Raw genomic sequence first — 13,665 nt, forward strand, 5'->3', positions numbered from 1 at the left:
AACTGTTATAATAGTGGGCCTGAAGTAGCTAACACCCTCCTCAGCTGGTCTCAAAATAAATCCAGCTTTGTCCAGGTTCTTTGAACAGAAGGGACAAGTTGTTGTTTTTCTTCAGAAATAGATGGTGTGAAAGGACAGTAATACAAATGACAATTAACAGTAATGACCATAACAGAAATGAGGGTAACAGAAGTGAACATGTCACATGGACAGTTCATTTAAATTTTAAACGGATGCATCAGTTAATTATCTACGAAATGCATATTTCAAATCTAAAATATATATTTTGCGCTGGTTAATATAAACAGTTTTCTTTTGCTATGATGTAGAAGACAGCTGTGCCAGAACAGATGCAGTATTCACACCCTACCCAGGCTTCAAAAGTCATGTTAAAGGTAAGAACATTCTATTTGAAGTTTAAACATAGTTTTCTTATGTTTATTGGTGGGTCGTTCAAAGAAATGAGTCCCTTTTCGCTAGTGTAACTTGATAAAAAATAAAGTTACCTAATTTTAACATTCTGTCATTTATTAATTAAAAAAAACCAGTGTATTACCATCAAGTTAAATACATTACTATAGTCATTTCCTATTAAGTGCCAATTAAAGTGACAGCGTTGCCTGTATCAGGGTTGTCAGTCATTAATCCCCATGTGACAGGGGGAATGGAAGCTTGTTGTTTGCAACAGGGAGGGGCAATTGAATGCACGTTTCACAAAGAAATATACATTGTAAACATTTCTAGCCTGTCTTTCTAAGGGTAACAGGGTCGACATGTTATGTTTGACCCACTGTTTTCCACCACGATACACCAGAAAATGGCCATGAAGAGTAGAACCGGCTCACCTGCCTTTACACTATGATTTGACAATTAGATGTTCAATGTTCCTTTAGAAAAAAGATTTAAAGGTCAACTGCCCCTTGGAACCAACTTCTCTGGCTTTAAAGGGCCTATGAGGCATTGATATGGGTCTAACATTAATTCTAGTATCAGAATTGACTACAAAGTATAAATAGGATCATTTTGGTTTATAAAGTCAGTCTCGTCCAAAACGGAGTTTGGTAAGTGACTACGTTATGACTTACTTGATGGTTTGGATTACGGTTATGTCAACAATTCATGCCCCATTTTAGCCTATTTACGCGTGATGACACTGTGTTTTCTGGGAAAAGACTGGGCGAGTTTGCTTTGCGTGGCCCGGTGCCCCTCGACAGACGGAGGAGACCTCTCCTTAGGACAGTTTTTCCCAACCCTGGTCCTCCAGTACCCCCAAAGTACACATTTTTATTGTAACCCTGGACGCACACACCTGATACAACTTGTTAACTAATCATCAAGGTCTCAATGAGTTGAATGAGGTGTGTTTGTCAAGGGCTACAACTAAACTGTGTACTGTTGGGGGAACTGGAGGACCAGGGTTGGGAAACACTGCCTTAAGAGGACCGTTCCATTGGTCCTCTTAAGGTAGTGAGCAGACCCCGTCTACCCGAGGCACCGGGTCATGCAGAACCAACTCACCCACTGGAACCTCTTCCCTAGACAAGACGTGGTTAGTACATACCCTAACCCATACTATATATGCAGAAGTATGTGGACACCCCTTCTAGTTAGTGGATTTGGCTATTTTGGTATTTTATTAGGATCCCCATTTAGCTGTTGGAAAAGCAGCAGCTACTCTAACTGGGGTCCACACAAAACATGACCCATAATACAGAATGACATGATACAAAACATCAATAGACAAGAACAGTTCAAAGACAGAACTACATAAATTAAATAAAAAGGCACATGTAGCCTAAATATCAATGCATACACACACACTATCTAGGTCAAATAGGGGAGATGCGAGGTGTTGCTTTATGTTTTTTTTTAAACCAGGTTCGCTGTTTATTTGAGCAATGTGAGATGGAAGGAAATTCCATGCAATTAGGGCTCTATATAATACTGTACACGTTCTGGATTTGGGGACTGAAAAGACCCCTGGTGGCATGTCTGGTGGGATAAGTGTGTGTCAGAGCTGTGTAAGTTGACTGCAAACAATTTGGGATTTAACTCATTAATGTTTCTTATAAAAAGAAGTGATGCAGTCAGTCTCTCCTCAACTCTTAGCCAAGAGAGACTGGCATGCATAGTATTTATATCAGCCCTCTGATTACAATTAAGAACAAAACGTGCTGCTCTGTTCTGGGCCAGCTGCAGCTTAAGTAGGTCTTTCTTAGCAACACTGGACAATTTGCAGCCACACCTGTTGCTGACAGGTGTATAAAATCATGCACACAGCCATGCAATCTCCATAGACAAACATTAGCAGTAGAATGGCCTTACTGAAGAGCTCAGTGACTTTCAACGTGGCACCGTCATAGGATGCCACCGTTTCAACAAGTTAGTTCATCAAATTCTTGCCCTGCTATAGCTGCCTCGGTCAACTGTAAGTGCTGTTATTGTGAACTGGAAACGTCTAGGAGCAACAACGGCTCAGCCGCGAAGTGGTAGGCCACACAAGCTCACAGAACGGGACCACCGAGTGCTGAAGAGCATTGCACGTTAAAATCGTCTGTCCTCTGTTACAACCCTTACTAATGAGTTCCAAACTGCCTCTGGAAGCAACGTCAGCACAAGAACTGTTTGTCGGGAGCTTCATGAAATGGGTTTCCATGGCTGAGCAGCCGCACACAAGTCTAAGATCATCATGCACAATGCCAAGTGTCTGCTGGAGTGGTATAAAGCTTGCCGCCATTGGACTCTGAAGCAGTGGACTCGTTCTTTGGAGTGATGAATCACGCTTCACCATCTGGCAGTCCGACGGACGACTCTGGGTTTGGCAGATGCCAGGACAATGCTACCAGCCCCAATGCATAGTGCCATATGTAAAGTTTGGTGGAGGAGGAATAATGGTCTATGGCTGTTTTTCATGGTTCCGGCCCCTTAGTTCCAGTGAAGGGAATTCTTAACGCTACAGCATACAATGACATTCTAGATGATTCTGTGCTTCTAACTTTGTGGTAACAGTTTGGGGAAGATCCTTTCCCGTTTCAGCATGACAATGCCCCTGTGCACAAAACAAGATCCATACAGAAATAGTTTGTCGAGATCGGTGTGGACGAACTTAACTGTGTGGACGAGCCCTGACCTTAACCACATGGAACACCTTTGAGATGAATTGGAACGCAGACTGCAAGCCAGACCTAATCGCCCGACCTCACTAATGCTCTTGTGACTGAATGGAAGCAAGTCCCTGCAGCAATGTTCCAACATCTAGTGGAAAGCCTTCCCAGAAGAGTGGAGGCTGTTATAGCTGCAAAGGGGGGACCAACTCCATATTAATGCCCATGATTTTGGAATGAGGTGTTCGACAAGCAGGTGTGGCCCATGATGATGCCAATGCTTCCCACAATTGTGGCAAGGTGGCTGGATGTCCTTTGGGTGGTGGACCATTCCTGATACACACGGGAAACTGTTGAGTGTGAAAAAGCCAGCAACGTTGTAGTTCTTGACACAAACCGGTGCGCCTGGCACCTATCACCATACCCCGTTCAAAGGCACTTACATTTTTGGTCTTGCCCATTCACCCTCTGAATGGTACACACAAAGTCTCCATTGTCTCAAGGCTTAAAACTCCTTTAACTTGTCTCCTCTCTGTCATTTACACTAATTTGAAGGGGATTTAACATGTGACATCAAGTAAGGATCATAGCTTTCACCTGCATCACACCTGACCAACTGAGCTAATTGATCAGTTCAGTGATTGCCTAAATTCAACACACCTGGTCTTCCAGGTCGATTAAATCAAAAACATGTGGTGCCTGCGGCACTCCTGGACCAGGGTTACCCCTGTACCAGGCTAGCTAGCTCATAACTAAGCAAAGCTGACAACATGTTTGATGCATGTTACCAGCTTGCTTTCAGCACATTTTTTTAAACGCGAACTGGTTAGCTGTCCTTTTTTTGTTGTGACTGAATGACAGTCAAACCCAAGAAACACGCACATCAAACCACACCCCCAAGACGACTCTTGTTTGCCTTTTATTCACAGCCGCTAGCACTCACTGTATGTAGACTTTTAGTTTTCTTTTGTTCTACTATATTATTGACTGTATGTTTCTGTTTATTCCATGTGTAACTCTGTGTTGTATGTGTCGAACTGCTTTGCTTTATCTTGGCCAGGTTGCAGTTGCAAATGAGAACTTGTTCTCAACTAGCCTACCTGGTTAAATAAAGGTGGGAGAAAAAAATACAAATAATTCCTAATGAGCAATGATGAAAGACGAGGCCAAATCAGGAAGTGCAGTCGCCCTTTAACAACAAATACTTTCACCATATTAAAAGGTTAAAAAAATTTTAAACCTTAAAATGCATCACTAATCACATTAAAAGAAATCTTCTGAAATGACTTTGTCAAAGCAACGAAAGAACTAGGGCTTTGTGAAAACTGCAGAATTTTGGGCACATTAGCTAGTCTTTATTCATATATATTGAATTTTCCATGTGCTCTATATTAAAGGCCACTACATTTTAAAATAACAGGCTTTTAAAATCCAATGTAGGTGCACGATTTCTACTTAAAATATCAAAGGGATGTAAAAGGGACTCATTCCGTGAAACAACCCTGGTATGTTTCTTTCATTTGCTTGTGACATTTAATGGGTTTCTATTGTCTGTATGCCTTGTCTGTGCAGTGACTCGTGTGGTGAACACCTATGGGCCTCAGACTCGTAGAGGTGGAGGTTTAGGAGGAGGTGCCTTGGGGGAGGCTGAGGAGCAGCAGAGGGCCATGGTGTCCAGAGACTGTGGGAATCCAGCCATAGAGGAACGCCTGCACAACATCGAGACACACCTAAAGCTCCCAACAGGTGAAGAGGTTAAACAACATGTGGTATCGGCCATATTGTGGTAGTTGCATGTCTCTCTTTACCCAAACATTTGTATTTCATTTCAATTTCTGACACTTGACTTTAAGGAATTCTGGTCTTATACTCTAATATTCCTATCAGACACGCACACCTTTCTTTTCCAGAGGGTCCAGTGCCTTTAAGTGTGTACCAGAGGCTGAAGAAGCTTGAAGATCGGATCCTGGAGTTGGAGGGACTTTCACCGGAGTACTTCCAGTCTGTGAGTTTAGTGTGGTAGAAAGATTTTAACACATCCACTTATTTATTTTTGTGTGTGTGTGTGTGGACATGTGTACGTGCGCGTTAGTATTTCTCCATATTGAGCGCGAGAGTTCTTATGCCGTGATTATCAGACGTGGGCTATTTCTTCCTCTTCAGTTCAGAATATATCATCCATGTCAGAATTTAGCCTATCAAAGTTAGCTGAGTAAGAGCGCTTGAGTTTCTGCGTGACTCTTATCACTCCCTTCTCTTGGCTTGATGTGCCGGGTTCTAAGAGCGTGCTGCTCTCCATGTCCTTTAGTGTGTGTGTGTGTGTGTGTGTGTGTGTGTGTGTGTGTGTGTGTGTGCGCACACAGAGACCTGGGGGTTGAGAGTGTCTTTTTGAATAAACTGAGCTGATCTTTATTTTATTCCAAGTGCCACTGTTTAAGCAATTTCTGCAAATAGTTTGGAAGTACACGCTGAACAGGTTTCTGAGGGTGGAGGAGGGGAGGACTGGAGAGGTTTCCTCAGTAGCGGCCTAGCGAGTCTATAATCTCATCTTTAATACTCAACCTTTTACACTCGTACCCAGGGCCTAACATTAACACCTGCCAAATGCAGGTAGATTTTGGCATTGGTGGGTAAGATGTCTATTTCACCAGCCACGTCGGTGGGTGGTCAGGGCTCCACAGTGCACGCATTTCACTCGCATTTGTGAATTAAAATAGTCAAGTATGATCACATTTGTAGTAACATAAATGCTGCAGTAGCTGTTTTCAAAGTACACTACAAATGTATGTGGAAGCCTGCTCGTCGAACATTTGCTGCTAAAACGGTCTCCACTCTTCTGGGAAGGCTTTCCACTAGATGTTGGAACATTGCTGTGGGGACTTGCTTCCATTCAGCCCCAAGAGCATTAGTGAGGTCAGGCACTGATGTTGGGCGATTAGGCCTGGCTCGCAGTCGGCGTTCCCATTCATCCCAAAGGTGTTTCGATCGCACTACGCATTGGGGCAGGCAGCGTTTTTCCTGGCATCCGCCAAACCAGATTCGTCCATCGGACTGCCAGATGGTGAAGCGTGATTCATCACTCCAGAGAACGTGTTTCCACTGCTCCAGAGTCCAATGGCAGCGAGCTTTACACCACTCCAGCCAACGCTTGGCATTGCACATGATGATCTTAGGCTTGTGTGCGGCTGCTCAGCCATGGAAACCCATTTCATGAAACTCCTGACAAACAGTTATTGTTATAGCACGATTTCAACATGCTATGCGCTTCAGCACTCGGCGGTCCTGTTCTGTGAGCTTGTGTGGCCTACCACTTCGCCGCTGAGCCATTGTTGCTCTTAGACGTTTCCACTTTACAATAACAGCACTTACAGTTAACCGGGGCAGCTCTAGCAGGGCAGAAATTTGACAAACTGACTTTGTTGCTTTGTTTCATAGCTGGTAAATTAATCGCACAAAGTCAAAGAACTACGAATCCTATATAGCCTATACCATCTCGCGCTGCAACACTTCCTAGATTGGGGCTTTGCGCACGTGAAGAGCTGAGTGAAAGATAATTTACTTGAAACGAGTCTACTTAAGTGAGACTTTGTCATTGTGTTTCTTGGCTATTTACATTGTTTTGTTCACAAGCTAGGTTGTTTTTCAGTTTGAGTTTGAACTGCTAGGGAAGAGAAGACAACGCTGCTACTAGTCAGACTCAATCTCAAAGGCAGAAACATGACTGGCCCAGCGTTACCACGGTAACCTCCCACTCTTAAAGGGGCAGGTGAACATTGTTGTCTCATCTGTGATATTTTGGTAAAAGACTCAGGCCACAAAAGATGATGAAGTTAAACAATATACCACATTACTAATTACTAGTAGTACATTTTTATTGTTTTAGAAACATTACAAAGCATTGCAGCATGCTCTCCTTTTTTTGTGTTTTGTTGGTGTAATTTTACAGGGGGTGGAAAAATGTTCTCTGGTTAAAAAAAAATCTGAGTGGCTGTTAGATTTTTATTTTTTTAAATCTACCTGGCACTCTGGTTGGTGTACCAGGAAGTTCATTTTAGGCCCTGCTCGTACTCATATAGGGGTTGAAAAATTCCAGATTTGGTCACTAATAAACGCTTAAATTGGAATGCAGTGGCTGTACAGTAACATGCAGTACATGACATCAGAGCTCTGTCTCTCCACTTCACAGCTCTGTATGGGATTTGACTGACAGTCTTCTGAACTTGAGCACCACGCGTGACAAGAAGTTGCTCCCATCCCTCCCACCAATTGGGCAGCTTTTGCAGAAATGTTTGTCTGAGTGAGGGGAAAGCTCCAAATTCAGATGACTCAATGGTATTGTGAAAAATGAGACCTTGAGGATTCTAATAAATACCACTTTAATGTCATACATGCAAGCCACACTGTGTGCTTCACTTTTCCAAATCATAAAACTCTAAAACTATCATGTACAGCATCAACGTTTATGATCACTGTTTGATGTACAGTTACAGGATGACATGGCATCATACCCTGGGTTGTTCTGAACACAATGAGTCTGTTTATTTAACGTGAAGGAAATTTGCTGGGGCGCGCACACCTGAATTCACCTATGACTCATTTCTATGCGCACCAAAATGACGATCTGTTTCTCTGAATTGCCTTGTGAAAGCCTAACACTAAGATCATATTTTATCATTTAGCTAGTCATGTTGGCAATAGAGCAAGCTTTCAAATCATGACTTTACTATGTAAAGCGCTTTGAGTACCTCAGTTGGTAAAAAGCTGCTATATAAATAATAATTTATTATTCTCATCAAGTGGCTACTGGCCAGAGGTTACTTTGAGCTAATTAACCATAATGAAAAGGACCAGTGTGTGGCCTGGGCTAGTGGTTAGGGCAGCTGCTTTCAGAGAACAGTACTGTCCAATAAACTGCTGGTGATGTGGGAGGTGATAGAGGTGAGTAGCGGTCTCCTCCACTTTTCTATCAGTGGTTTAGTCATTGCCCAAGTCTTTAGATTTACAGTATTGTATGTTGCATAGCAGACTGCTGCAGTGCATTAAAATACTTTCATGGTGGGAAGGCCATGTTTTTGTACTCTCATTCCTGGCCCCTTTTAGTCTGCTAGTTCTGGAATTACTAAATAACTCTGAATTTTTCATGGCAATTCTTCATATGAGTAATGTACTTGCACTATTAACCTTCTTGCAGAATGTTTTTTTGTCACCAGAAAATTAAGGCACAGCTGGTTGTTTTTATTTTTTTATTCTGAAAGCTATTAGATTGGTGCCATTTCCAGAAATAGAATGTATTTTCTGAGGTCTGTGCATTGACGTAAAAAGAACAAGTAGCTCTCGGGGCTAATTTTAAAGCTACAGTATGTACGTTTTTGGATGACCTGACCTAATCCACATAGAAATGGGAGTTATAGATCTGTCAGTCACATTAAAAGCAAGTCTAAGAAGCGATATGTTCTATATTTGTTATTTCTATGCTTTCCGTTTTTGTCTTTTTACTTTCGTTTTTGTACACCAGCTTCAAACAGTTGAAAATAGAATATTTTTGGTTATGGAAAATATATTTCAGTGGTTTTAGATGGTACAATGATTCTCTACACTATACTTGCTTGTTTTGTCACATAAACTGAAATTATGCAAACTATTAGAATTTTAGCAACCAGGAAATGGCGTAGCGATTTCTGCATAGTGCATCTTGAATGGACGGGAAATATTTGTTCAGTCCGTCTGACCCTGTGCATGGCAGGAATGTTGCCGGTGGCTAACCTCTAACTGGTCTAGTTCTCTCAAAGTTACTTAACCTCTTTTTTTTGTCTCTGCGCTCTCTGAGTTACCTAAACATTCTAACCTCTCATCTCCTGTGTTCTTTCAGAGTTACCTACACAAGCGACCAAAGACATCAATGTCTCAGGTGAGATGTGTTATCATACCTTTTCACTTGTCTCATACCTTTCCTCCTTCCATTACATTCAAGTTCAAAGCAGTGTTTCTCAACCTCCGGTCCGTGGACAACTACCAGTTTAAAGTGACACTGATTTTAGTGTGCACGTATGTGCTTATACTTGTATGCCTCTGGAGAGTTAGATCTGTGTGCAGCGGGTTTGACTGTGATCGTTCTTCTCTCCCATGTTGGCAGGCCTGCAGTCTGTCGGAGCTGGATGTGAAGATCAGTGCTGTCAAAGCGGCCTTGCTGAAGAGGATGGGGGAGTTTGGGCCGGTAGAGTACGACACCGAGTGTCCACTCTGACCCCCAACCTTTTGACCTACGACCTTCACACATACCCACCATTATGGGGAACCGACTAGAGGAAGAGATTAGAGACATTACCGTTGAGGTGTAGATATCCACCCTTACACACCGCTGAATGCTGCTTCAGTTTTATTGAGTAAAATGTTTCGAACTGAAGGTCTTCGTCAAGTTATAAGGTCCTGACATAGGCCCTCTAGTAATTTAATAGGATCTCTATGTCGTAAAACCCTCAAAGTTCTAGAATTATTACCCTAAAACTGGCTGGCTAGCTAGCTGACCAACATTGCAGAAAAGTTCTTTGAATTCATATTTTATGAATCACAGCTTTGCGTAACCATGGTTGTCAAACTCCCTGACCAAGATGGCGGACCTTTATCCCATCATAAGAAGGTTCATGTCCATTCTGGTATTCTAATTCCTAATTCTATGGGTCCTGACCTGAAGGTCTTGGTTTTCAACCTTCGGGTTGAAACGTTGCACTCCATAAAACTACTGGAGAATTCAAGTGTGTGGGTATCTATCTTTCTAGCATGATGCGGCTCTGTGTTTTTCGGGATCTTTAGTCTGCCTCACTCAAAGATCCGGAGCTTCCCGAAGCTTCTGCGCATGTATATATTCTCTACTTTACTCACAGAGAACAGGCTACTCAGGTGAATGGTGCTCGTTTAATAAAGTTAGATCAAAGCTGAAACAGTGTCGGCAAGATCACATAATGATAATATTCGACATAAGTTTAATATAATAGCGTAGTATAACGTTACTGTAAGATCTAAATGCATATCCCCATTTTTGTCTTGCTTTATACAGTGTTGTTTTGAATGATGTACAGTGAATTCATTTTAGAGCAGATGGTGTTAACAAACTGTAGCATAGCCTACCTGTGTATTTTGCCCAGTGGCGCATGCTGTTGCGTTTTGGCCACATGAGAGAGAAATGCGTTGGTGTTTTTAGTTTTTTTAGAAACATTATACGTTGCTATTATCTTATTTTCTGTTAAGGAGAATACTATGCTCATTGATCTAACTTGATTCAGCGTTGACACTTCCTCCTTTTGCTGTTGTGTTGCAAAGTTTTAATATTGATGTTTTTGTAAATAAATTCTCTTTTTCATTTGGCAAACCTGTTGAAGTAGACTTTGACTCATGGTTCTAATCACACACTCACTACATGAACTGTGACACACACACACATTGTACATGAACAGTGTTAGTCATACACACAGCTAATCAGATCGCAATTAATTCCTTTTCTAAATTGTACACAACTGAAGAGGTTTAAATTTAACTACGTGAGGTAATTCATATTAAAGGGTGACAGTGGGAAATCAGCAAATCCAGGAAATGACATGGCAGGGGGCCACTGAAGCCTGCATGCTCTGTTAAGTGAACTTTTCAACAGTACATTTAAAGTACAGTAGTTTGCAGTTAGGAATTGAGTAGAGCTATTTGTGTGTCCGTCGATATACACTGCTCAAAAAAATAAAGGGAACACTTAAACAACACAATGTAACTCCAAGTCAATCACACTTCTGTGAAATCAAACTATCCACTTAGGAAGCAACACTGATTGACAATAAATTTCACATGCTGTTGTGCAAATGGAATAGACAACAGGTGGAATTTATAGGCAATTAGCAAGACACCCCCAATAAAGGAGTGGTTCTGCAGGTGGGGACCACAGACCACTTCTCAGTTCCTATGCTTTCTGGCTGATGTTTTGGTCACTTTTGAATGCTGGCGGTGCTTTCACTCTAGTGGTAGCATGAGACGGAGTCTACAACCCACACAAGTGGCTCAGGTAGTGCAGCTCATCCAGGATGGCACATCAATGCGAGCTGTGGCAAGAAGGTTTGCTGTGTCTGTCAGTGTAGTGTCCAGAGCATGGAGGCGCTACCAGGAGACAGGCCAGTACATCAGGAGACGTGGAGGAGGCCGTAGGAGGGCAACAACCCAGCAGCAGGACCGCTACCTCCGCCTTTGTGCAAGGAGGAGCAGGAGAAGCACTGCCAGAGCCCTGCAAAATGACCTCCAGCAGGCCACAAATGTGCATGTGTCTGCTCAAACGGTCAGAAACAGACTCCATGAGGGTGGTATGAGGGCCCGACGTCCACAGGTGGGGGTTGTGCTTACAGCCCAACACCGTGCAGGACGTTTGGCATTTGCCAGAGAACACCAAGATTGGCAAATTCGCCACTGGCGCCCTGTGCTCTTCACAGATGAAAGCAGGTTCACACTGAGCACGTGACAGACGTGACAGAGTCTGGAGACGCCGTGGAGAACGTTCTGCTGCCTGCAACATCCTCCAGCATGACCGGTTTAGCGGTGGGTCAGTCATGGTGTGGGGTGGCATTTCTTTGGGGGGCCGCACAGCCCTCCATGTGCTCGCCAGAGGTAGCCTGACTGCCATTAGGTACCGAGATGAGATCCTCAGACCCCTTGTGAGACCATATGCTGGTGCGGTTGGCCCTGGGTTCCTCCTAATGCAAGACAATGCTAGACCTCATGTGGCTGGAGTGTGTCAGCAGTTCCTGCAAGAGGAAGGCATTGATGCTATGGACTGGCCCGCCCGTTCCCCAGACCTGAATCCAATTGAGCACATCTGGGACATCATGTCTCGCTCCATCCACCAACGCCACGTTGCACCACAGACTGTCCAGGAGTTGGCGGATGCTTTAGTCCAGGTCTGGGAGGAGATCCCTCAGGAGACCATCCGCCACCTCATCAGGAGCATGCCCAGGCGTTGTAGGGAGGTCATACAGGCACGTGGAGGCCACACACACTACTGAGCCTCATTTTGACTTGTTTTAAGGACATTACATCAAAGTTGGATCAGCCTGTAGTGTGGTTTTCCACTTTAATTTTGAGTGTGACTCCAAATCCAGACCTCCATGGGTTGATAAATTGGATTTCCATTGATTATTTTTGTGTGATTTTGTTGTCAGCACATTCAACTATGTAAAGAAAAAAGTATTTAATAAGATTATTTCTTTCATTCAGATCTAGGATGTGTTGTTTAAGTGTTCCCTTTATTTTTTGAGCAGTATATATATATTAAACTCAGCAAAAAAGAAACGTCCCTTTTTCAGGACCCTGTCTTTCAAGGATAATTCGTAAAACCCAAATAACTTCACAGGACTTCATTGTAAAGGGTTTAAACACTGTTTCCCATGCTTGTTCAATGAACCATAAACAATTAATGAACATTTACCTGTGGAACGGTCGTTAAGACGCTAACAGCTTACAGACGGTAGGCAATTAAGGTCACAGTTATGAAAACTTAGGACACTAAAGAGGCCTTTCTACTGACTCTGAAAAATACCAAAAGAAAGGTGCCCAGGGTCCCTGCTCATCTGCATGAATGTGCCTTAGGCATGCTGCAAGGAGGCGTGAGGACTGCAGATGTGGCCAGGGCAATAAATTGCAATGTCTGTACTGTGAGACGCCTAAGACAGCACTACAGGGAGACAGGACGGACAGCTGATCATCCTCGCAGTGGCAGACCACGTGTAACAACACCTGCACAGGATCGGTACATTCGAACATCACACCTGCGGGACCGGTACAGGATGGCAACAACAATTGCCCGAGTTACACCAGGAACGCACAATCCCTCCATCAGTGCTCAGACTGTCCGCAATAGGCCGAGAGAGGCTGGACTGAGCGCTTGTAGGCCTGTTGTAAGGCAGGTCCTCACCAGACATCATCGGCAACAACGTCGCCTATGGGCACAAACCCACCGTCGCTGGACCAGACAGGACTGGCAAAAAGTGCTCTTCACTGACGAGTGGCGGTTTTGTCTCACCAGGGGTGATGGTCGGATTTGCGTTTATCGTCGAAGGAATGAGCGTTGCACGAGGCCTGTACTCTGGAGCGGGATCGATTTGGAGGTGGAAGGTCCGTCATGGTCTGGGGTGGTGTGTCACAGCATCATCGGACTAAGCTTGTTGTCATTCCAGGCAATCTCAACGCTGTGCGTTACAGGGAAGACATCCTCCTACCTCATGTGGTACCCTTCCTGCAGGCTCATCCTGACATGACCCTCCAGCATGACAATGTCACCAGCCATACTGCTCATTCTGTGCGTGATTTCCTGCAAGACAGGAATGTCAGTGTTCTGCCATGGCCAGCGAAGAGCCCGGATCTCAATCCCATTGAGCACGTCTGGGACCTGTTGGATCAGAGGGTGAGGGCTAGGGCCATTCCCCCCAGAAATGTCCGGGAACTTGCAGGTGCCTTGGTGGAAGAGTGAGGTAACATCTCACAGCAAGAACTGGCAAATCTGGTGCAGTCCATGAGGAGGAGATACACTGCAGTA

General features: G+C 43.7%; 1 protein-coding gene across 3 annotated transcripts in view; it reads left to right on the top strand.

Moving 5' to 3' along the window:
- Positions 1-10,470, top strand: part of mbip (MAP3K12 binding inhibitory protein 1) — a 30,623-nt gene extending 20,153 nt beyond the window's left edge. For 2 of the 3 annotated variants that reach the window (NM_001173821.1, XM_014195765.2), the window contains 5 exon segments: positions 330-395; positions 4,677-4,850; positions 5,015-5,109; positions 8,974-9,012; positions 9,238-10,470. In NM_001173821.1, coding sequence (NP_001167292.1) covers positions 330-395; positions 4,677-4,850; positions 5,015-5,109; positions 8,974-9,012; positions 9,238-9,348 — 485 coding nt within the window. In that variant the 3' untranslated portion in view covers positions 9,349-10,470. 3 annotated transcript variants of the gene reach the window in all.
- Positions 10,471-13,665: the final 3,195 nt, after the last annotated feature.

This window comes from Salmo salar, chromosome ssa01, assembly GCF_905237065.1.
Source record: "Salmo salar chromosome ssa01, Ssal_v3.1, whole genome shotgun sequence".
Lineage (NCBI taxonomy): Eukaryota > Metazoa > Chordata > Actinopteri > Salmoniformes > Salmonidae > Salmo > Salmo salar.